The sequence below is a fragment of the Zonotrichia leucophrys genome, chromosome Z (genome assembly GCF_028769735.1).
Source record: "Zonotrichia leucophrys gambelii isolate GWCS_2022_RI chromosome Z, RI_Zleu_2.0, whole genome shotgun sequence".
Lineage (NCBI taxonomy): Eukaryota > Metazoa > Chordata > Aves > Passeriformes > Passerellidae > Zonotrichia > Zonotrichia leucophrys.
The window spans coordinates 45,631,253-45,655,104 of record NC_088200.1 but is presented as its reverse complement, the minus strand read 5'-3'; the positions used below and the strand labels follow the sequence as shown (position 1 = coordinate 45,655,104).

The window sequence follows — 23,852 nt, the reverse complement described above, 5'->3', positions numbered from 1 at the left end:
CTAGATAAATTGCAGTGACTATCCAAACTAAACAGGAATCAAAGTTGGATTTGGTTTCAGCAGTGATGTTACATTAGGAACAAAGATCTCTTGATGGTAAGAACTTGTGAAAGATTAGGTGAACATTAAAACTGTTAAATGTTACAGTTTTAAAACTAGAGTCCTAACCTCTAAGATATCTTAAACAAAAGAAAATGCCTTTTTACTTACACTATTAGAAGAAAAATATACAAAAAATCCCAACTGAAGGCTAGCAGGAATAGTGAATTTTAAATAGAAACAATTATTGGAAATAATTTTTTTCAATGAATCTAATCTTATTCTGACTCCTATCATTTACAAACTTCCTAAACCTCTTAGCTTTCTTACTGAGTAATTATATCCCATCTGGGATAGATTGGGACTGCTGTGAGAGTTTGTATGTAGTATCATTGCAGAATGCAAACAAAACAAAAATTCTTTTAAAAAGTAAAATATTTATTCTCCTACTACATCTGGAAAATCAGATGCTGTACCCTATATTTTCACTTGTGGACCTTCCAGCTGCCAGTTTTTCAAAAATGGAGGCTTTCCATTGAGCTATTTCAGTGGAAAATACAAAAAGATCCCTTTTGGATAGAAGTAATAAAGTTAAAAATTGCATTGAATTTCAGAATTACATATTTTTTTGCTTATACTACTACTAGTACTGCTTTATTAAAGTTCCTAAACAAATTCAGAAAATATTTAAATAAAGTCTTTCAGGTACTTGGCTATTGGCAGTACATTGAGAGTAACTAAATAATTTACTACTTTGTGCATCATGAAAGGTGACCACATCTAGTAACATGTGGTCACCTTTCATCCCTTTAAATTGCAAGCCTGCTATTCCTGTTCTCTCTCCTCATGTGTCCTTGCCCTGTTTTTGTTTTTGTTTTATTTTAGGTGGTTTTCCCCTAAAAATAATTTTATTAGAGTTGTTTGCTTTTATATAATTGGTTTATTGTAATTTTATCAAGCTGGAGTGTGAATAGAAATATAACTAAATGAATTTACAATCATATCAGCAGAGTTCTGGGCAGCTTAAGATAGTGGCAACATCCAGAAGTTGCTATTATTTTGCTCTTAGTGCAACATTTAAAATGAAAAGTGAAAATCCACTGTTTTCAGTCCATACCACCTAACAAATCTCCTTGTGGTGACAAATGGAAGTTTGTTGGGGTTTTAATTGATATGGGCTGAAGAGTAAATGTTTTTAAGGGGATGGTCAATGACATATGCAACAGAGCAGAAAGCAAATTAAATTACTCTTGCATGTCAGACCCTGATTTTGATATTTTTAGGTGTTTTAATTTCGCTTAAATTAAAGAAAAGCATGAAATTGCTTGTTGCTGAGAGCTTTGTTTCTTCTTCCGTCATAAGATACCTTTTTCCATCTGCCATCAGCTGTTGAAGACAAGCGTCAAACATTCTCTACAATGCAGCAACAGCAAAAGACAACCAGTATACCAGAATTCACTTTGCCAGGACCAAACACAATTCCTGCTGACTTTGAAGATGGTATTTATCTTTAAATATTCATGAAAATGGGAACTTCAAGGTGTAGAAGTGAAAACCTCCTTCTGCTGACGATATTGGGAGTGCAACAACTGATTCTAGCGGGATCAGGATTTCCTTGAGTGTCTGTTGGGCCAGACACTGTAGGGTCTGGAAATCTACAACTCCAACTGAACAAATTTCAGCTGTTTTGCTTTCCAGCATATCCAAGGAGAACAGCAGCAGACAGCATGCCTTCCTTCCACTAGCTAGTCACAAAATCCAACCAACTTGTGCATGATGAAGTCATCTGTCATGTACAAGCTGTACTAAAGGAAATCTCCCACTTTTCAGCTTCAATGGAAAGCCCCTCACAGACACTACTATTCCCTGACCTGTACAGGTTTATACATTGCTTACGTTCTCTGTTGTTCATATTTTTAACAAAGAAATACGGAGTTAAGAAGAAACTTAAAATGAAGCTAAAGCCATTAAGCATGGCAACATAGTCAGGACAACTGTACCCGGCGCTGGGGTCATGCTTGTATTCTATATGTCTTCCTTGCATTCTCTGTAGGAAATCCCAAGAATACACTGTCTGAAGAACAGGGCAACACTGGAAAAAATTTTGAAGAAGAGAAACAAGAATTCTGCCTGCAGTGTACAGCTTGAGTATATTGAAGTTAAAACAACAAAACAGGGCGAGCAGAAGTAAATTGTGAAAACTGACAACAAAACCAACACAAGGACTACATTTCAGATTCAAAACTAAATTAAAAAGGCATCAGAAAATGTTCATTATTTAACTTTTTCCACCTACAGAGATCAATACAGATTTTAAAGGGAGACCTATGCTTCAATTTTATGTAAGTAGAAATCTTCTCAATGAAACTAACACAACAATGAGTTGTGCCTTCTCTCTGAGTCTTGGGAACCCCTGCAGATAAGCAGATCTGACACTGCTACAGAGTTGGAGAGCATTAACAAAGAGCTGAATTTTCCCACTGAACTGCCCTTTCTGAGAGAAATCTGCAAGGCTTTCATTGCTCACAAAGTTATGTATAACCAAAACACAGTGAGTTTTTAATATCTGTGGGTAGGATAAAAGTTGCAAGCCCACTCACCCTATGGTCATGGAAGTGCAACCTCTGCTACCTAGAAAAAGCAAGACCTACATGCCCAAAGTATGACAAGAATGAAATGGTTCCTGTATGTAAGCTAAATAGATCCACTCAGTAAAATAATTTAGACTTTGAATATCTACTTCTTTGATCGTCACTATATATTCATGATTTACATAAAAAAAGTCAGTGGAACCAAAACCTCATAATAAAATTCTCTTCACTAGCCCAAGACATCACTTTTCTCTATGCCAAAAGTACACATTTTTATAGACAGCTCAGGTTCCACAGCTGTTACAGTGACATTTATATCTTCTGTGTGTTACAAAGAAGTTTGTAAATACAAGTGCTATCCATTCTTGGCTTTGAAGTCCTAAGTAATACTGGAGGAAACAGCTATCTAATTTCTCTCTGTCTCTCTCTTTCTGACAGATACGAACTAGGCTATTTAAAATACTGTCTCTGCCTATTTAAGGAGACGTGCCCTTAGCTGCATGTAGCCCATGTGGGTTTCTACTCTACCTATGTTGTTGCTGACTCTGGCATTACGGGGTGTTTGATGTTGGAGATACTTTTAAAATACTCATCTCATCTACATTATCGTGGAAGCACAGGTATCTAAGTTAGGAGCACAATTTTGGTGGTCTCTACCATAGCTGAAATGCAGCGAAAGGTGAAAGAAGACCTTGCTGGAGAATGATGTGCCTCGCTGCTTCACGTATCTCATTTAGATGTCTGAAAACTTTCCCAGGAAAAAGCTTTCTTCTTGCAAATGACTGTGTGGAGAGCCATGCCACCGAAAGCATGAAAAGTGCCACTGCAGCAATGGTGACCAGCAGCACCCATAGGGTGCTCCACCAGGGAGAGCACTGCCACAGGTCAAGGAGGTGGAATTTTGTTTACACCAGTGCTCATGAGACGTAGGTGGGTGCTGGGACTAGTCCCAGGCTCACCAGTACAGGGCAGTCATAGACATACCAGAACCAGTTCAGCACTGGGCCACAAAGATTATGAGGGGACTGGAATGCTTCTCATCAGAGGAGAGGCTGAGACTGTTCAGCCTGAAGGAAAGAAGGTTCAGGGAGCTCTTATCCCCATAAGCACCTGATGAGACAGAAAGAACAAAGGAAACAACACTTCCCTCAGAAGTCCCCATTGACAGGGGAAGAGTCAATGGAGATGAACTAAAAACCAGAAAATTCCATCCAGACACATATTAGGATGATGAGCAAACACTGTTCATCATCCTAATATGTGTCTGGATGGAATTTTCAAATGCGTCTCCCAAAAAGACTGTGGAGTCTCCATTTATCAACATTTATGAACATTTCAAATCATGACTCGAAACTGTCATATTCAACCTGCTGAAGCTGATCCTGCTTGAGCAGGGGATTGGACTAGCTGGATTCTGTAATGCAAAAAGTCCCTTTCAACCTTAATGGGAAAAAACTACCTCACTTTTGTGAAAGTTAGACACATAAAAAGAGTATGAGTATCTGCCTGACATGACACTACACTTTGAAGGTTAGCCTAATTGTCTTTTTCATTGGTTTCTCACCATCATATCAGACTGAATACCATGGGAAGGAATTAAAGAGAAAACACTGTATTCTGATTAACAGCTGCTAATATGTATCCAAGGCTGGCAGGGAGCCCCACCTTCTCTGGCAGAAATCCCTTGCAAACATTTCAGTCTGCAGCTGGCAGGAGAGCTAGAATGGTCTGAGCACTGTGCTCAGAGGACTGTTTTTCCTTCATGGGACAGAAGAAGAGCCAAGGACAAGCAGAGTAAGAACAAAGGTGCAAGAAGAAGGATGCTCAGGTTCTTTGCTGGCCCATGGGTATGCCTAAAGGATGCTCAAGATTTATTAATTATTTAAAGCAGAGATAGTTAATAACATACAATATTACTTCTATAAATTTTGTCTAGATTTGCATATTTCTTCATGTTAAATAAAATACATTTGTGCCTATATAATTCTGAAGATGTATTTCTTTCTTCTCTGGCATGGTGCCAGGAAGTGGTGAGGCCACACCTCGAGTGCTGTGTCCTGTTCTGGGCCCTCAGTTTGGGAAGGACCTTGAGACGCTTGAGCGCATCCAGAGGAGGCAGCGAGGCTGGAGAGGGGCTGGGAACACAAACCCTGTGAGGAACAGCTGAGGGAGCTCAGCCTGCAGAAAAGGAGACTCAGAGGTGACCTTTTCACTCTCTACAATCTCCTGAAAGGTGGCTGTAGCCAGGTGGGGTTGGTCTCTTCTCCCAGGCAACCACTGACAGAATGAGAGGTCACAGTCTTAAGCTATGCCAAGGGAAGTTTAGGTTAGATGTGAGGAAAAATTTCTCCACTGAAAGCATGATTGGGCACTGGAATAGTATGCCCAGGGAGATGATGGTGGAGTCACCATCCCTGCACATGTTTAAAAAAGGCTGGATGTGGCACTCAGTGCCGTGGCTCAGTTGATGAGGAGGCTTTACGTGGTAGGTTGGACTCTATGATCTCAAAGGTCTTTTCCAACCTAGTTCATTCTATCATTCTCTGATTCTGCTCTTCTGTGAAGTGCACTCAAGTGCTGCTGCATAACAGAATCAAAGAATGGTTAAGGTTGAAAAAGATTTTTGAGACCCATGTTCTGGAGATGAGGAAAGTGGAAGTGCTCAGGCTACTTCAGCCATGCAGGAGCTGACCATTACCCCTGAGCTGGTGTAAACTGAGCTGCCTGACCTTACTTCCCTGAAGATACAGCAAATAAACAGCTTCAAGCAAACAACAGCAACAACGGCAGTGAGCACAGACATGATGGTGCACCTCACCTAGGCCACGGGCTGAGTAAAAAGATGAGTTTTTTACAAAATGAGACAAAAGTTGGGAGGCTGCTGAGTAACAGTCCAGGCAAAGGCTACCCAACCTCTGCCAGATGTCTTTTGGGTGAGCTGACAGTTTTCATGACATCTAAGAAAAGTACCCAAGCAGCAGGAGCAAATGAAGCAGAACAGCTCACAGTGAATGGAAAAGCTGGAAAATTCTTAACACCAATATGTAGGAACAGAACAGCACCTACCAAACCATTATGAATAATTCACTACTATGTCAAAAACTTTGAGTACTCTTTTTTATTTTCCTGAGAAGTATGAATGCAGGTTTTCTCTTTTTTTTTTGTCAGAACAGCGACAGTACTGTACTTTTCTCTGTGAAGGAAGTGACAGAATTGTAAGCTCAGCTTTATGTAACAGAAGGTTACTTCTCTTACCAATAACATGAACCATATTTATATCTTAAAAAAAAAAAAAAAGTACAGATTATAAGATAAACAATTCATTTTCTGCAGAAGTACATCCTGTAGTTTTCCATTTTGGAAATAGGACTTGAGATGGGAATAGGAGAAAATTGCCAAAGATACCTGCTTCTCACTGGGGACTAAGCCATGACAGTGATTTATATCACACCCATTTTCATGCAGAGGATGTCATTTGCATATGAGTTATAGCCTTGTCACACAGAGCAAGAAAGTCAGCAACTAGCTAAATCCTCACTTGTGGGAGATGTTTTGCAGGCCTGTAGCACCTTATCAGCAGGCAGAAAAGGGCTGCTATGATAATGAAAAAATCTCATTCTTCCTGCATCTTGATAAAGCTGTGCAAGAAAAACAATGAAGTCTTAGATTGCACTGGTGCTCTAAATCTTCACTGCAGTCCTGGAATCTTCCCTGTTCAACAGAGTACCTGCAGAAGCCTCCAGAGAGAAAATGCTCCCTCCACACTTCTGAAGGAATCATCTTTACAGCAACCTGCAGCTGACAGGGAGAAGGTAGGATTACTATTCACAGCACACTTTCATAAAAAATACCTACCATCTTATTCTTGCCCTGCTCCCCCTGCAAAACAACAGCTATCTTCTATTAAAAAATGTAAAGAGATCTTTGCAAAATCTACACTTTCACAACCCAGGAATATCCCTTTCAAAACTAGGACAAAGGTATCTGAGGTACAGGACCCAGAAGAAAACAGCTACAAATGATCAATGATTGTCATGATTTATGTTCAGGTTGCTTGGACTTTGGACTGGGGCCTGGCCAACACAGCAGGTCAGATGATGCCATCCTTATTCATACGGGTAATGTTGTTATGAACAGACCAGCTGGATTGCAAGACTAGCACTTAAGCAGAAGCAAATATGGCATAGGATTTCCTGGGGATTAATGACTGGCTGAGAGTTGATGATAGCCAGAAACACAGGCAGTCATTAATCTTAATCCTCAGGAAATGATGTCTATCAAGGTCATTATTTCTGTAATAAGATAAAAGCAAACAAATACCTAATGTCATACAGATATTTATATTTTTAATGAATGATGATGTCTCAGCTGTAATGTAAAGTTCACATCTCATTAACAAACATCCTACACATTCACCTGCTAGAGTGGCCGAACTCTTATCTTCTTATAAGCTTTATGCTGAGACCAAGATTTTGAAGGGGAGAAGCCTTCCTTGTCTAGACTGTTAAATCCACAGCATGACTGCACACCTGCCTGATTATAAAGAGCCAAATATCCAGCAGCTCCCACTGATCTCAGATATTACTCATCTGTCAGAGGTGGGCTGAACACCTTGCAAGCCTGCTGATTCTGGAGAGTTTGCAAGTTGGCTTTTGCAAGACAGCCACAAGCCATATAAAGCCACATTTATTATGTGAAAAGGGAAAAGGAAGGATAGGTTCATAAGTGTGCAATAGTATATAGGGACTGCTCTGTTTATCGACATGTTTGGATAGTAAATCTTATTCTCTCATTTCATGTTATCCTACTTGCAATCAAGTGCATTTTTAATATGCTTTCAATTGCATTAGAGGTTGGTTCTGACTTCACAAATGAATTATTCAGAAGTAAATTTGATGAGTTGGTTTTCTATAAATACACTGAATGTTAATGCAGTAATAATGGTGTGTAGGTCAAGCTGATCTTTAACAGTCACATGGCCTGTTTATACACTCTATACAGCTTTTGCTACCACGAGGATGTAGATGGACTTCTTCTCTGTCACCCTTGCAAAATCCACATAACTCCAAGTGACAGTGCAGTGTGCCTTCTGATGCCCCCATTTCCCTTGCAGTTGTTCAAGGGAATGTAACAATGAATTGTATTACCGACTTAAACAGAAAGAAAAGCTGTATCTCTCAGCAGCAGTGCAAAAGTTAGAAATGTAACTTCTGGAGGCAATATTTGATCTAGAAGCCCTCAAGAACCAAGCACAGAGCCCCCGGACTAGCCACACTTTTCCAGGTGCTGCACAGACAGTTCAGGGGGCTGTGACAGCCGCAGTGTGGCGGGTGGCTGTCAGGAAGAGATCTGGCAAACGAGCCAGCAGCCAGCAGGGGCTGAAGAAGCCATCCCATGGGAGAAGGCTCAAAGGAGGAGGGTGCAGGCCAGTGAGATCCAGTATGAAAAGGGCCAAGAAGTAATTGCTAGAGAAATGCAGAAAAAGAGAATGAGACAAGAAGGAGGAAGATGTCAGGAGTATGCCCAAGTGCAGGTCCTGCCAGGGTCCCTGTGTATGTGGTAGCTTTGATAGACACCTTTCAAACTTATTTTTTTATTTCAGAGTGGCACTTTTTAATGCTCTCATAAACTGTTTTTCTGCAAATCCTACACATTCAGCAAAGGATGCAATGTTTTTGACCTATTGATCTAAGTCATCATCTGGCAGAAATACTGAGGAAATTTAGGCTGACTAAAGCAAGAATGAAAAATTTTTATAACATCTTTCTGCTTTTCCTTTGAGTCTGATCCGTACTTGCATCAAATGATTTGGAAGAAACCCTTTAGCCCCATAGGTTATGCAGCAGGTCCATCATCATCCATTACCTAAGTGTAGCAGAGCTAATTTTCTTTGTTTATGCAAAACTCCAAACTGTTGAGTTTTTTTTCTAGAGGAAAGGACATGTAAATTAGAGAGAGTCACATGGGCCAGAGAAGGCACCAGGTACTCATTTACATTGCTACATCTCCCCAGCTAATGGGTTTACAGAGCAAAGGAATGATTTCTCAGACACTTAATAAATATTATTTCTTTCAATTTGTAATAATGAAATGCTATCAGGTTAAAAAATTACTTAGGTGGCATGGTAAAAGACTCTTAAAATAAAGATGATGCACCAGTTTGGTTCTTCAATGTCTTATACAAAGATTAAAACACAAAAAGATAAGGAGAAATTTGGTCGGTAAAAATCATACAGATTCAAGTAGATAATTAATATTGTATACAGTAGGTACCCACATGCATTTTCACACCTAGTTTTTAAGTGAATGTAAGATTAAAATACAACAACATCCAAATGTATTAACTAGCATTACCTGCCTAAACCTGACACATTATTTACATAAAATGAAATTTTTCCTTAATGGAAGTTTGCAGAATAAGCTGAATACAGAATAATTAATACAGACACTCAAAAGCTTAAAATCTCAGAAAACAACATTAGTGTGTTCAGTGGAGACATCCAGTACTCCTCATGTTTGCCCTCCAAACTGCCTGCTGTGCAAAAGATCTCGAAAACTGAGTCTGTGTACAAATGAGGTGGTGCCTCAGAAAAGGTTAATAATGTGTGACAGAAACATGGATTCATTTTTCTCAAATTTTTCCTAGAGTCGTAAGTCTGTTTATAAAAAGCTAAAACCAGTGTTCCACATGCAATTGAATGAATTGCACTTTCATGCTCTCATGAACTAAAATTTGAATTCTGTAAAGTCAGCAAAAGCTTGAAATACTGGCTTCTTTATCTACACCAACTTAAATATCTGCACATATACAGGCTATTTCCCAGCAGCTTTTTGATCCTTTCTTCAAGGAAGTTTGTTTTGCATTCAAATACAGAGTTTACTGTAAAGGCAAGTAGATTGTTTTGCCCCTTTGTAAATTTAGTGTGTTAGTTTTAATGAAATATCCAGATAATGAAATGCCCTTACTTGAAGGCAGGAATACATTTCTATTCCCAGTTTTTTTAAAGAGTATTATTTCCAGGACAAATGAAAGACTTTGGAAAGGAAAAAATCTGTAAGTAGTGAAGTACTACATGAGAAAAAACCCTGAAGAAAATGTTACTGGATTAATTTAAGTAAGATTTATGCATTGCAAACATCTCTATCAATCAACAATCAATCCATTGTTTGAATTGTATCAATAGTTTTACTGACATATGAAAACCAAAATTGAGTTATTTGACAAACTTAATTATAAGTAATACCTGTTTGACAGAAGTGTAGGGTTCTTGTCTCCCTCAGGATGAATTTAAAATTTCAAACTCCTTTTGTCCTTCACTGTCATGAAGGGAGAAGCCTCTGGATCACACTACACAGCACAAGCTTACTATAGCACAAAAGTGGACAGGTCTGAACACTGAACAAGCTATGTATAGGAAACAAATGAAATAAGCTTGAGCAATTGAAAAGTACCTGAGAGATGATCTTATTCTCAATTGACATTAGATTCAAACTGTGCTCCAGTCAACTATTCTAGCTTTCTTGTAGCCTTCAATCTGTTATGTATGCTCATGTGAAGTGCTATACATAGTTTTTGGTCACTGAAGTTTGAAAGGTCTGTCAGTAATATTTTAGGTCTCTTTAGAACATCCCTATTCTTTCACAAGTACTATTTCTCAAGAAAACTATTAGTGCAGCAAGAGAAATCCGACACACACAGACATCAAATAACATATGGCCTTGAATTTTTTGATTCTTCTACTAGAATCTGAGAGTCAGATCACTCCACAATTACAAAGCCAATATCTGCCAGCTTCTCAGATTAAAGCAGTGGTCTTCTTGCTAATTTCTCAAAGAAACAATAAATCACACCACACTTGGATAAAGCAAATAAATCATTTGCATACATGTAACACAGAGATATGTTGGCTGCATTTTTATTAAAGTCAGCATTAAACAACCCAAAGTCAAATCAACAGATTCTCATTCTTTCCTACAGTGCTCATGACAAATTATCCATCATTGTGACTTTCCTTTTAAATAAAATCAAAATCAGGGAGGAAAACAAAAAAAAAATCTTTATGAAAGTACAGGACGATGCAGTTTCTGTAGCTTTTACATTGCTTCTGAAGCCAAGAGAGAAGAGAATCAGTATTTATGCACTGATCAAGTGACCAGTTTTAGTTTTACTGTAATGAACACATTTCCTAAGTTGAAAGTCTTGGTGTGAGTATGTAAATCACACCATAAAAGTGCGAAACTCTTTCAGAAAATCCAGACATCAGAAAAGACTGATGAAAGCAAGAGAAATGCAAAAAACAGTTTCATGGAGAGAAAGGAAAAATAAAGCATTTGTTTGCTTTTGCATCAGGAAAGCAAAATTTAAAAAAAAATTAAAAAATTAATAGGCATACCTTCGGCCAGTGGGTCAAGTGTGTGAATCATGAGCTGGAAGATGCTGTTCCTCATTAGACTGTTGTGGAGAGATGCGGAGCTTCCTCCCCGCTGGAGACGTGGCTTGGTCTAGGGTAAAAAATATGATGAAGAATTTAGGGTCTTTTTGTTTTCTGTGTGGAATGATGTCCGAAAAAATACACACTAATCTCACACCTCACTGTATGATGAAACATTTCTCTGGAGGGGATATAATTTCTCTGGAGGGGATGGATTGTCAGAGCCATTAGTCTCTCAGGACTCAGGAAAAAAACACGGCAAAAAGAATCTTTCTTTGTGAAAACTCATAAAGTGTTAAGCAAATGAAAACCTCATACTTGCATCAGGAAGAGCTAACAATTTTTTTCTTTGTAGAACCTTTTGCTTAAATCCCTGAAGTAAGCTATAATTTTTATTACTTCAGTACATTGCAAATATGTGTATGATCAAAATTATGGAGAAAAAGAGCAGACAGTAGTATCCTTTTAATGGCACTCAGTCAGAAACATGCTCCTCATTTTGGCTGGATCCACTGGTCTCATGGCAAAAAGAGACTGAAAGTGTGGTAAGGCAGTTCAGACATCTCCAGCAACGAATCTAATGTACAAGCATCTTTTGCATGCTTGTAATGAAATACAAAACATAGTCTGAGGTTTTGTTCCCCGTGCAATTGTCTAGTACAATAATTATTGTATATATACAGAATAAGACTGTTTTGTGGCAGTTTATTTCAATAAAAAGGATAGTGAGAGCCAACAGACTACTGACTAGGAAGACCCTAAACTTCAATTAGAGGAAAAAAACCAACACTGAAGAAAATAATATTTGGCAAAAATACATGGATTAATCTTTGGCATCGTACACATACAAAGTGAGAAATTATAGAAAACAATAAAGAATATTAATTCACTGCTTTATGTTTGGAAATAAATTATTTCAACTCTGTAGCAGTATAGGAGGAGAAAGAAATCCCAGCAATTTAGAAAAATGTTGATGCACAGCAAACTAATGTAAGGCTTGTCTCACCACCCTCCTGAGAAACAAATGCTCAGATGTAGAATTGCTGCCTACCGTCAACGTTTGGTCATCCTTGTCTCCAGCATTAGGTGACTGCATGAATAGGAAAAAGAACAAAAAGAAGTGTCAGATGGAGCACGTAGGGAATGGAAAGGCAATAGAACATCACATATATCTGATCCTATGAATTCTGTTGTGATAGATTTTTGAACAACTCAAGGCATCCCACTGATAAGTAAATCAGAGTAAATTCACACTGCAATGTGCAAGCGCCTTTTACTCTTGTCAGTTTCTTGGACAGGAACTGTTGTCATTTCAGGCCTGGCACAGCAGCTGGGCTGCAGATCACTATGTTCACTTCATACAAATTACCCAGGGAGGCAAACTCCCTGTACAGAAACCAGTTTGAGAGAGTGAAGATAGAAGACTAAGGGCAACAAGAAACTGAGGATTGACCAGCTGTTCCACAAAAAAATGCCTAAAAATGAGTAACCTTTGTATTTTGCAGGAAGAGACTAGGCAAGGAAATGAAAAAATGTGTTTCAGTTTAATAACACCCTACAAATTACCATTTAGCTCTGATTAAGGGCAAGCAGCATGGCACACACAGCCCTGCCATGAAGGAAAATGAGACTCTGAATGGGTGTTAAATTATTTTCTCCATCTCAAAGACTCTTAAGTGCTATGCAATACACAGAAAACAAATTACATCACAACTGTTCCACAGAACAATCTCTCCCATTCAGTGAAGCACCATTTTTGGACACACATCAACAGTGATTTTTTGGGCATGCCTTTGGAGTTAACTAACTTTGAAGGTTAAGTGGAAGGGAAGCAGCCATGAACAAACACTGATGACAGAGCAAATCCTTTATGTTCCATAATAAATACAAGAATAATGAGAACCAAACTCCTTGTCAAAAATGTACTGCTGCAGCTCTGACTATTAACTCAAAGAAAAGATAATCAGACAACAAAAACATCTTTGTTCTAATAAAGGAACACCTCTCACCTCTAAAATAAATCTATCCTTGTATAAGAAAATAATAGGAAAAGGGTTTATGCTCTATTGAAGAAAACTATCACAAAAAGAACTTTGAAAGGAATGAAAACGAAACGAAAAGAAAACACAAAATCTGTGTTCTAAAATGCTATTTTAAAAGTAGATGCATCTCAGAAAATGTTGGCCTAATGTGTACTTATATATGGTTATATATTTTACATATTCATGTGTTTCAGATACAAACACACAAAAATGAGCAAATCCACAATTTATATGTGAGTATTTTGAGGAACCTTCAAAAAAATGGGAAAAAAAAATCCATCTCACAGCAAAATTTGCAAGGAGGCAAAAAGGACAAGCTGGGGAAAGCTTGTATTGTCTCCAAAAAAGAAGGAGTTTAGGGTAGTTGAGTCCTAAGGATCAGTGGCTATAGTTATAGAAGTAAAGTCTGTGATAGATGGATGAATGTGCAGAACTGGAACTTGATTAGAAGTCCAAAAAATATATTATTTGAAACTTTGATTTTCTGAAGAAAGGAAATCAATTTTTTATTTTTAATACTGAAAGACATGAGAATGTAAAATTGATGAAACTGAGTAAATTGTACTTTCTATCTGAAAAAGGTCTGAAGACTATCACTTTTCAAAATTTCATGTTGAACAAAACATTTCTCATTTATTTGAAAAAAGAATGAGATGAAGCTAAATGAATGCTTAAAAACAGCTAGTTGATAATTTGCACCACACAATTCAATTAGCAAAAGATAATTATATAAAAAAGAGAAAGAACAATGAAACACATTTTCCATATGCATTAAGGAAACAGAAGTGTGAAATAATTTAATTATTTGCCAATACAAATTGGGGCATACACCATGAAATGGATTTTTTAATTTATTTTTTCCACACTTGATTAGCCATGTAATTGTTTCTGAGTTTAACTTGCCAGACAAGTTATATTCTAGCAGAAATATTCAGGAAGATTTCAAAAACAGGAATGTAACAATTGTTTGACATTCTGGTGATATTAAATACTTATATTTCCTGGATTCTGTCCTGGAGAAACAATTTAAAAACTCTCCTTTAAATAGTGTCTTAAACTATGACAGTGAAAAATTCAGTGTTGCTGTCCACAGTACTGGATGGCATTTTGTCCAAACCAGAATGGAAAATTAAACTATTTTACTATTGTTCACAGCAAATTTTGAACATGGTCTTTGCTATTTAGTTTTGGTATCATACATTGCATGGGAAAGCATCTTAAAGTACCATTTTTTGCTTACAGAAACTTTGAGTATTCAGGCATTTTATGCCACCTTAATTTGAGGCAACACTTGAAAACTCGTCCAGTTGGTGGTGTTTCTTTGCACTGGGAGCAAATATTGCATTTGTGGGACATTCAACAATAATATTTAAAAGAAAATACACTGTTTCTGCAAAGATAGGTTTGTTCTTAAATCATGGCAACTATTGCATGTTAGTTCCCTTAGGATCAGAAAGAGATGAAGGTTCCATGTCTTATAAACTACAAATATTTCTGAAGATTCTGCTAGTAAAGATTATCTTTTGCAACCGCGTGCTTTAATTTCTTTAAAACCATGAATTTATTATGATTCTGCAAAGTGAAAAAATTGTCTTCTAGCATACTTTCTTATTCAAAATATTTGGGGCACAATCAATTATCCTGTTTTTATCAGAATTATAAAACAATTAATCATTAAACAGATCACTAATTTTTTCAGAGAATTCAATGGAGTATTTGTTAGTTCTCCCATTCCCTATGGCAGGACATAAGAATTTGTCCATCCTTCTGCCGCCATCAACGATCATGTATTCAGCTTGTTTCAGATGAGCTAAAAGTCTTAAAACATTTTGTTTCAGGAAGGATGCATTAAAAATGTCTACTTGCTATGGAGAAATGATTTCTGGAACTCTTTTTATATGTCTCTCTTCCTCAGTGAACTAGGTTCATCAGTGATTGAGCCTGACAATTTCCTTGCCTTGTTTGGGAACATATGTTATTGAAAACCAGGGTTCTGAGTGATTAATGCAAGAGGTGATGGCTCACCAAGTGCCTGGTGAGTATCCCAGTGCTTTCCTTTGACATAAAGGGCATCATAACAGTCAAACGAGGAGCAGAATCTAAAAAAGCTCTAAGAATTTGACACAGAGCATCCCTGTTAACAAAAGATGGCTAGTAACTAGAATCATCTGTTAGAGTGTGTAGTCCACTGCCAGAATCAGAAAGCTGACTGTCTGCAGCTCCAGCAGTTGTTGCCCTAATGGAAGCTTCCATGTTAAAGGTTCGGTAGCCAGAAACAATCAGTGAACTGAACTGCACATTCTCTTCTCCTAATATGAGAAAAGTATGCTGTCAAACAAAAGCAAGTAAAAATGTAATGGGATTTCAACACCCTTTCTGCAGTGTGCGTTCACATCTCTTTTCTGCTTGATAAACATTTTCCAAATATAATAATGAAAAGCTGTTAAAAATCAATCAATCAATCAATCAATCAGTCAATCTTTTTTGAGAGTAATGGCATTTAGTGATATTTGTTGGTTCACATTGTGGTGCTGAATGCAATATGGTGTCTCCAATTATTGTATTATGAGCCCAGACAGGAATTTGCATAATTTTCTCAAGATGCTTTCAAGCCCAGGACTTCTGCGGTTCTCTCTTATGCCTGCTTTAAAAAGTGGCATCTGGACACAGCAACTTTACAGCTGGCAGTGAGTCACCACTTGTAAGTTCTCAAGTTAATTAGAGAAAATAAGTTTTGTTGGCACATTTGTCTAGGATTGTCTAATATTACACTTAAGGTCTGCAGGGCATTTTGCTAGACTGAACTGCAGAAAAATGAGATAGATTTCCAAGCCAGCCACTGGAGTCAATCTAGTTAAGCTAAGGCAGTTTAGTGTAATTTCTAAAAACCAGTATTCTAAGGAGTGTTAGTAATGCACTTGGAATAGAACTGTTGTGCATTTCTTTGAAATTATATGGTAAGTCAAGTTAAGACATAACTAAAATCCTAGCAACAAATTCAGCTTGGTAGATTTCAGAAATAAGCCTAATAAGCTTAGTGAGGGAATCAAAAAACAAAGCTAGTATTTTATCTAGTTCTCCTAATGCATAAATCTTTGAATTTTTACCAAATTAGAATCCTTTAGAGTTCCTTTCTCTGAATACTTCAAAACAATCCAAAGTTATAACCTTTGCCTACTTGATGGTTGGCTCAAAAGATCAAATCCTAGTGGTCTCAATATACTTACAGTAAAATTCTAGGTATCCATGGAAATGAAAGTTTACCATCACCACCTGCAGTACCTCTGTGAGGTGCTGCAGTGGAACCAGTACAACTTTAAACTGAAAGTGACACACCTCATTACCCCACTCTCTAGATTATTTCTGTAGAAAGACTGTAAGTAGCTGCAAGGGAATACCTCTATAGTAAACTGATGGTAAAGATTTTAACTTATATGTTACTGCTTAGATATCAGTATCTGAATCCAGACTGTGGATTAACACTGCATACAGAACCCTGGATCTTATTTAAAACAGAGGCAGAAAAATAGAAAATACACTATAGAAAAATACACTAAAGTTATTTTTAACTTTGCCTTCTTTCTTCTTTTCACTTTTCCTAAATATAAAATGAAACAGGGAGCTTTACCTAAAAAAGCAGATCTCTGTGCTGTTGAAGAAAGTAAATATGATTCACAAAACCAAATCCAAAATTAACCTGAGGCTGTAAAGTTGATTTACTCATCAAAATGAAGAATTTATTAAATTAAGAGGTTGAATTTCCAAAGACATTAACCTGGACCACCAAAATGGAATATCTGGCTACATTTATAACTGCTTGTTTAGAAGTATGAAAGCTGTAGCTCTGGAACAAGCAAATGGCTTTGTTATTTCAGATCAGTTGTCTCTTTTATGCCAGTCTATTCATGCAATTATCCAATGTGCATACACATAGTGAATCCTCATAAATGTTCAGGAGAGATGTATCTTAGTTGATTTGAGTAGTGACAAATAGATGGTGTAAGCCATCAGTTGCTAAATCACATGCTAAAGTTAGGTCAACTGATTTAATTCCAGATATCTGTGCATCCCACTGTGTGAAATAAGGCTCTTCCAGTCAGACGGTATAACCAATTATATGGCATTTAGTTACTCATCATGTGTAAGGAAGAGTCTGCGCCATGTCTCTTACCTTCTCTGAACTCGCTTAAAGTCAGGTATCTTTGGCTTAGGGTGGCAATGTAATAGCTCAAGCTTAAAGACTTCAGGAGTGTTTAATCACCTTAGTGTCAAAAATAATTATGCAGTTTTAAGTTGTCCCTCTTACCCTCATTTCAAGACTTACTAATGAAGTCACCTTTTGCTATTTTTTGAGTCAAATAATTTAGCACCACAGCTCTGCATGTCTATGTAACTTTCAGGGGGGCAAAAGAGTCCTTAAATAAGTAAACAAATAAATAAATAAAAATCTAAATCTAGGTACTTAGCAGTCATTAGAAACACATGCACAAAACATGTGTTCACAAGTGACAGTTTAAGTACTTCAGTATGGATTTATGTGGATAACTTTAAAACACATGGACTTAAAGTCTTTAATATGCTGCTACTGCATCAACATTACATGAGAAAGCATAAGTGAGTGCATTAGTATAAGTTCATGAAACATAAGAAATTTTGGAAGTAAAATCACCTAAAAATAAAGAAGCAAAATGTAAGGAGGGGATGGGAAGGTTTTAATCTGAACTGCAAATACACCACAGAGACACTGACAGGAAATGCTTGCTCTTCATTTCTTGTAACTCAATCAAACATGAGTGGCTTAGTAAGAAGCCAGCAAAAAAAACCCCACTCCCTGGAACTTCTCCTTGCCTAAATACACAAAGGATCTGCTACAGATAATGGAGGTTTCAGAGTTTGCCTTAGAAGTGGTCACAATAATTCCCAGAGGGGAAATTGTTTGACAAATCTCAGCTGTGGCTGTTGCTACACTGATTTGCAGCCCCTGAATAAATTTTACTGCAGTCAGTTGGCTGTATACTGCAGAGGATTCATCACATGGGCAAGAAGGCTGCAGTTCCACTGCCTTCCCACCTCAAGCACCATGGAAATCCTGAAGGACAGCTCCAGCTGCAGAGAAGAAGCCTGCACAGCCCATAGGGAGGAAATGCTGAATCAACACATCCTCAGCTGCCCTCATCATGTCCCTGTTCCACCAAGATCTGCTCACTTCTCTCATCTTATTGCACATCTGCCTTTCCCCTCCAGGAGACTTTTTTGTTACCAGGATCTCTGCTGACTGACTTTATTGTCAGCTGGCAGAAAGGCCTGATTGAGCTCTCTGGATAAGCAAATGTGTCAGAGGCATGTACAATAATTATTGATATTGGGAAAACTAGATGAGTATTGCTAACAGTGGATGTTTCCCACTGTATTGGAAAGGGACAGAGACTAGAACACAGAACACTGGCCAAAGGGAAAGTCTTGGCTATCCTGTGAGACTACCTTCTCCATGAAGCAGTAATAACATTAAAAGTGGTCCAATTCACATATTAAAAAAAAAAGAAAAAAAAAGAAAAAAAAGAGAGAGAGAGCAGGTCTAAAGGAAAGCATCACCAATACAGTTGGTATTGAGGTACAAACATTCCAAATAACTGTATTTCAAAACATAAAATCATCATCCCTGGGAGCATGATGGCAGCTATGGGCTGCAGGAACATGGGTATCGGTTTTACACTAGTGTAATAGGCAAAATATAGCAGTCAGCTTCTGTTCCTCCATTTCCACATTAGTTAACTAGGAATAGAGACACTGTTTGTAAAGAATGTTTTTTCTTAGGGAGAAGGCCGATTGCTTTAGGGGCAGGTTACTGGGTATAACTGCTCCCTCTACAGAAATTAACTCTGCTCATTTGGGTTTTGTATGTCCTGCTGAGCACAACATAGAGGTTCATTTCAAGAAGCTACAAAGCAATAAGCTTCAATAAGAAGCTTTCAATAAGCTCTTTTTGACACCAGTGTCTCCAATAACTATAGGTGAAGGATCAATATGTAACACCTACAACATTTTTTTAGCTAACAAACATCTAAGATGCTAAAATTTTTTGTGCTATTTATGTCTCTAACAAGTCTGAACCTAGATTAGGGTTTACAAGATTATATGAGAATTCATGTAATCAAAGCACACATAACACTTGCACATCCCATAGGATGTAGAAGTGCTTTTTACATCCTCTAGGATGTAAAATTACTCAACATTGTAGGAGGGAAACAAATGAAAATATGTTGGTTTAATTTTTTTTATTCACCCACCAACTGGATTATGTTGCATGTTCTCAGTTTTACAATGTGAAACTAGACATCATGTCCAAGACAAAGTATTACTAAAAGAAATATCTTAATTTTACCTATTTGACTCAAGAGTATTTCAGGCTCCCTGTCCTCCTAACAGACACTGAATACCATTTGCCTCTATATCAAGCCTTCAGATAACCATTTTCAGCTTTTCCATCACTGCCTCTTAGGTCCTTCTTATCAAATGAAACATGGAAATGCCACCTAAGGTTTTGTCTTATACCTGGTTCAGGGCTAAGAAATGGTAGGGAGAAAATATTTTATGAAGAAATAGAGAAGAAATTTTACAAAAGAACCTGCAGATAAGAAACCAGCACTGTATTGCAAGTGTCCCTGCTGGAGCTGTGGACAGAAAAGCAAGTCAGATTTCCAAATTTCATCTACAACCACAAAATAAAGTTTTCTTCAGATTAGGACAAGAAAAAAGAGGCCTATATTAGCTTCTTTCTTACTCTGTTAGATCTGATTTTAACTGTTTTTCTACAGTGGCATTAGGATGAAAGAGATTTAAGAATTGTGACTGAAATCAAGAGGATCCCTGTGTGCTGGGATTCTAGAGACCAAGAGACATGTTCTGGACAATCTGCAGTAGGCACGTGCTAGCTTACTTTTAACTCTTTTAGAGCTAAGATATGAAATGAGGCAGAAAGATCTAAATGACACTGTTCTTCCTAAACCAAGGGTCACAACATTCAGACCTTAAATCAGACCTCCCCTACTTTGGCTCTCAGTGTCTGGATCATTACAGAAATTGTGTCCCCTCTTTATGACATAACTGAGGATAGAAAGAAAATCTTTGTGCTCACTTTCCTTCGTCAGTGCTATTTCACACTGCCTTTCACACTACTGATTTGTCCCTACAACTATGAACCAGATGCCTGAAAGTAAATCATTGCCAGTGTCTCTGTTGCTCTTCCCTGCAAAGTCTGGCCCTCCCAAAACAGCTTCCAATTAATATTTAAGCTAAACATACAGCTCCAAGGATAATTCCCCTTGTGATGGAAGAGAACAAGGCATTCAGGAAAGCAGATGTGCTGGAGTTAGGAAGAACTTACATGGATATGTAACAGGAGGCCATAGCTACAGGAAAGCAAGAGAAAATTCATGGTGAAGTAGTGAGGGTGGTAGTACTGGTGCTACCAAGGTACAGCTCTTAGCTGTATTTCACCTCTTTATCTCATTTACAGCCTATGGCAAAATCATTTCTTCACCCATAAGCTGCCAATGAGCTTCACTTTAAAACATGAAGTTTCTCTGAGACTTCTGCTGAGAAATGCTATTTTGGACACCGGCCAAAATCAGAGTCTGCAAGGTCTTTCAATTAGCAAGAGAAGAGAAACTCACAATAACTCCATCCGTCTTTTATCTAATTCCATTCCACTACAACAAAAATTAAAGCCTGGTATCTCTAAGTCTGCAGTCTCTAACTGCAGAAGTCACAAGCACAAAACCATGCCATTACTCCTAGCTGCAAGCATCCTTTTAGCCATCAGTTACTCCCCAAATGCAGTTTGTCTCTATCATAAAATCACAGAATCACAGAATATGCTGAGTTGGAAGGCACCCACAAGGATCATCAAGCCCAACTCCTGCCTCAGCACAGGACAGCTCCAAGGGTCACACCATGAGCCTGAGAGCACTGTCCAAATGCTTCCTGAGTGAGATCTCTCAGGCTGGTGCTGTGACCACTGCCCTGGGGAGCTGTTCCAGTGCCCAGCCACCCTCGCAGTGAAGAAGCTTTTCCAAACTAAACCTTCCCTGACACAACCTCATGGTGTTCCTCAGATCCTGTCGCTGGTCACCAGAGAGATGAGATCACTGCCTGGCCCTCTGCTTCCTCTTAAGAGGATGTAGTAGACAGTGAAGAGGAGGTCTTTTCCTCCCTTGACTTTTCCTCCAGAACCTGTGCTTCTTTCATTGTGTCTTAGACTTTCCTGGTGCCTTTTCTTTCCTCCTGAATCATTGGCAGGCACATCACACAATGCTCATGGAAACTAGCCCATCAGGAACACTTGTGTTTGAGGGACTGGCACACCTCTGTACCTGAGAGGGATGTTCCCACTGTTTCAGCTATCTGCTTTCAATAAGAAGTGTGCTCATAACTATCTGCACTTAGCAACAAGAGGGCTATTACATCCCCTTACTTTCCATATTGCCCAGCCCAAACAGCCCTTCTTCAATGTAAAAGGTACACCAAATGGAAGGGCTGGGCTGAGTTTTTTAACAAAAACCACACCCCTGCATTGAGTGAAGCCACCCAAGACAGAGGGGATTTGAAACTAAGAGCTGAACTTGCACAGTGAAGCTGGACCCTTATAATGAAATACACTGGGTATGAATTCTATTATGACAAACAAAACCATGTTCTGAGCCTTAGTATATACATTTGTGGATTATTTAATAGCCAGTTCCTGGAACTATGTTCTAGGTTAGCATGTTTTTGGTTTTAACATCCCAAAAGAAATATGTTTCCAGATAGCACACATACTGTTGGATCTACAAAAATCTGATTGCTCCAGGAGGGAACAACCTAGTTCCCTAGGATATAACTTCAATACAATTAAATTAGTCATAAAAAGAAAACTTTTAGTTAAGGTAAAACAGAAATCACTATATGCTGAGCATTGTTAATCCATCTGGAAGTAATCCAGACTCCCATTGCTATGACTCTATATGTTTCTAATTTTGCAATCACTCTGCAAGTATATAAAAACTTCAGTGAACAATGCACAGATGATTATTTTCACAATATTCACCTGAGATTTGGACAATTGCAGTCTGTTTCAAGGTAAATTGTCAGTAAGCATAGTTCTTTTATGGGAGAGTTTGTGAATATCAAATCAGGATTTTATGAATTTAAGTTATTTTTTATTATATGGTCTTTTATTTATTATATGGTCTTCATACTTTTTATATACATGGTCTTTTACATCAACCTTTTGTGTTTGTGATGCTGATTAAGAGAGTCAAAGGAATAAATGTATTTGAATCTTTTAGAGTCATCTTTCCATTTGTAAAACAGAGTGTGGACAGAATGAGGAGAAACACAGATTAGAACTCCCGAAATCTGTCTGCCTCCTGTTTGCTTTACACTAGCTTTGCTGGCAGTTTTACAGTAGACATCTCTGTGTATGTACATTTTTAATACACTCCATAAAAAGTATGCAGTTAGTGCGCTGTGTGCTGTGTATATCAATGGTGATACCTGAAATGCGCTTGGTTTATTTTATTTATTATTAAATATTTTTTTGTTATTAAATCATGTTATTTATTACTAAATCTTTTTTTTCCCTTCTGGTTCAAAACCATGCTTATTGAAAGGGACAGAATCATCAGATCTGTCACTGTTCAATTCCTGCTGACAGTATTTTTTTTGCAAACTGAACTTTCCAATTAACAATTACAGAAATCTTCTCTCAAATCAATCATGGTTTCCAATACTTTCAATATTCTAGTTAAATCTGAATTATTAAAACCTCTGCATTCTAGTTCACAGAGATTACATAACAAAAATTAAGAAGATCAGGTAAAATCATAATCTTAATAAAAAAATAACAAGTACAGGGGACACTGGCATATGCCCAACAGATCAAAACAACCAAAAAACCTGGCTCAAAGTCTGATTTCACACTGCTTGGAATTAATTTCATGGCATTAGCATAAAACCAAATTAATTGAGAACAGGATCTGATTGTGCATGCAGGAAAAGAGGTGATTGTTATTCCACAGCATGCTGAAAGAAGGTGTCCGTCTCATAGTTTGTTAGATATAAAACAAAACTACAGTGAAAATAAAAGACACATTTTGCAATGCAAATTTACAGTTTCATTATGTTTATAATAAAGTTTATCTGTAGGATATGCTCCTATTTCAAACCTTTTCCCAGACCTTTCCTGACAAGGGCTTTTGAAGTCATACAGTCAGGCTCTACTTTTACTCTGCAGATTGTTGGGATTTTGCCAGCTCAGCCTGGAGCCTCTCCCAGCAAACAGCCAGATGCAAAATTTTGAAGACTTTGGTGTAGTTTAAAGTTACAAGTGTCTGACACATAACACTGAGAGCTGGGAAAACGGAGGGCTCAAGGTCGAGTTACTTACCCTGACAAGCCAGATCAAACTGCATCTGGAGAGTTCAAACTGCTTCAACAAGACCAATTGCCTACATATTTCTGCAAAAAGCATTTAAACCACTCCATACCCTACCTATGCTAGTCAGCTCTCACAACAATGGCTGTTAAAAATACAACACACAATTATAATTGCTCTCCTCAGGCTATAGCGAACTCGGTTGGTGGTGCTGGTGTTTCTGCCAGGCCAGGAGCACCAGGCCGCAGCCAGCGCAGCACGCAGAGCAGCCTCACACCGCACCGAACAGTCACGCTGCGGCCCAGCCACGTGCCACACCACTCGCTGCTTTCAC

The 23,852-nt window shown here is 37.9% G+C and overlaps 2 protein-coding genes across 5 annotated transcripts in view; both read right to left on the bottom strand.

Moving 5' to 3' along the window:
- Window positions 1-23,852, bottom strand: part of LOC135460117 (long-chain fatty acid transport protein 6-like) — a 370,483-nt gene that overhangs the window by 279,698 nt on the left and 66,933 nt on the right. The gene's annotated exons all lie outside the window — the stretch shown is intronic.
- The window catches only part of SLC24A2 (solute carrier family 24 member 2), a 112,635-nt gene that overhangs the window by 44,718 nt on the left and 44,065 nt on the right, over window positions 1-23,852 (bottom strand). For all 4 annotated transcript variants that reach the window (XM_064736367.1, XM_064736369.1, XM_064736370.1 and 1 more), the window contains exons 3-4: window positions 12,114-12,152; window positions 11,024-11,132 (exon numbers count right to left, since the gene is read on the bottom strand). In XM_064736367.1, the coding sequence (XP_064592437.1) occupies window positions 11,024-11,132; window positions 12,114-12,152 (148 nt within the window). The remainder of the gene's footprint in view (window positions 1-11,023; window positions 11,133-12,113; window positions 12,153-23,852) is intronic.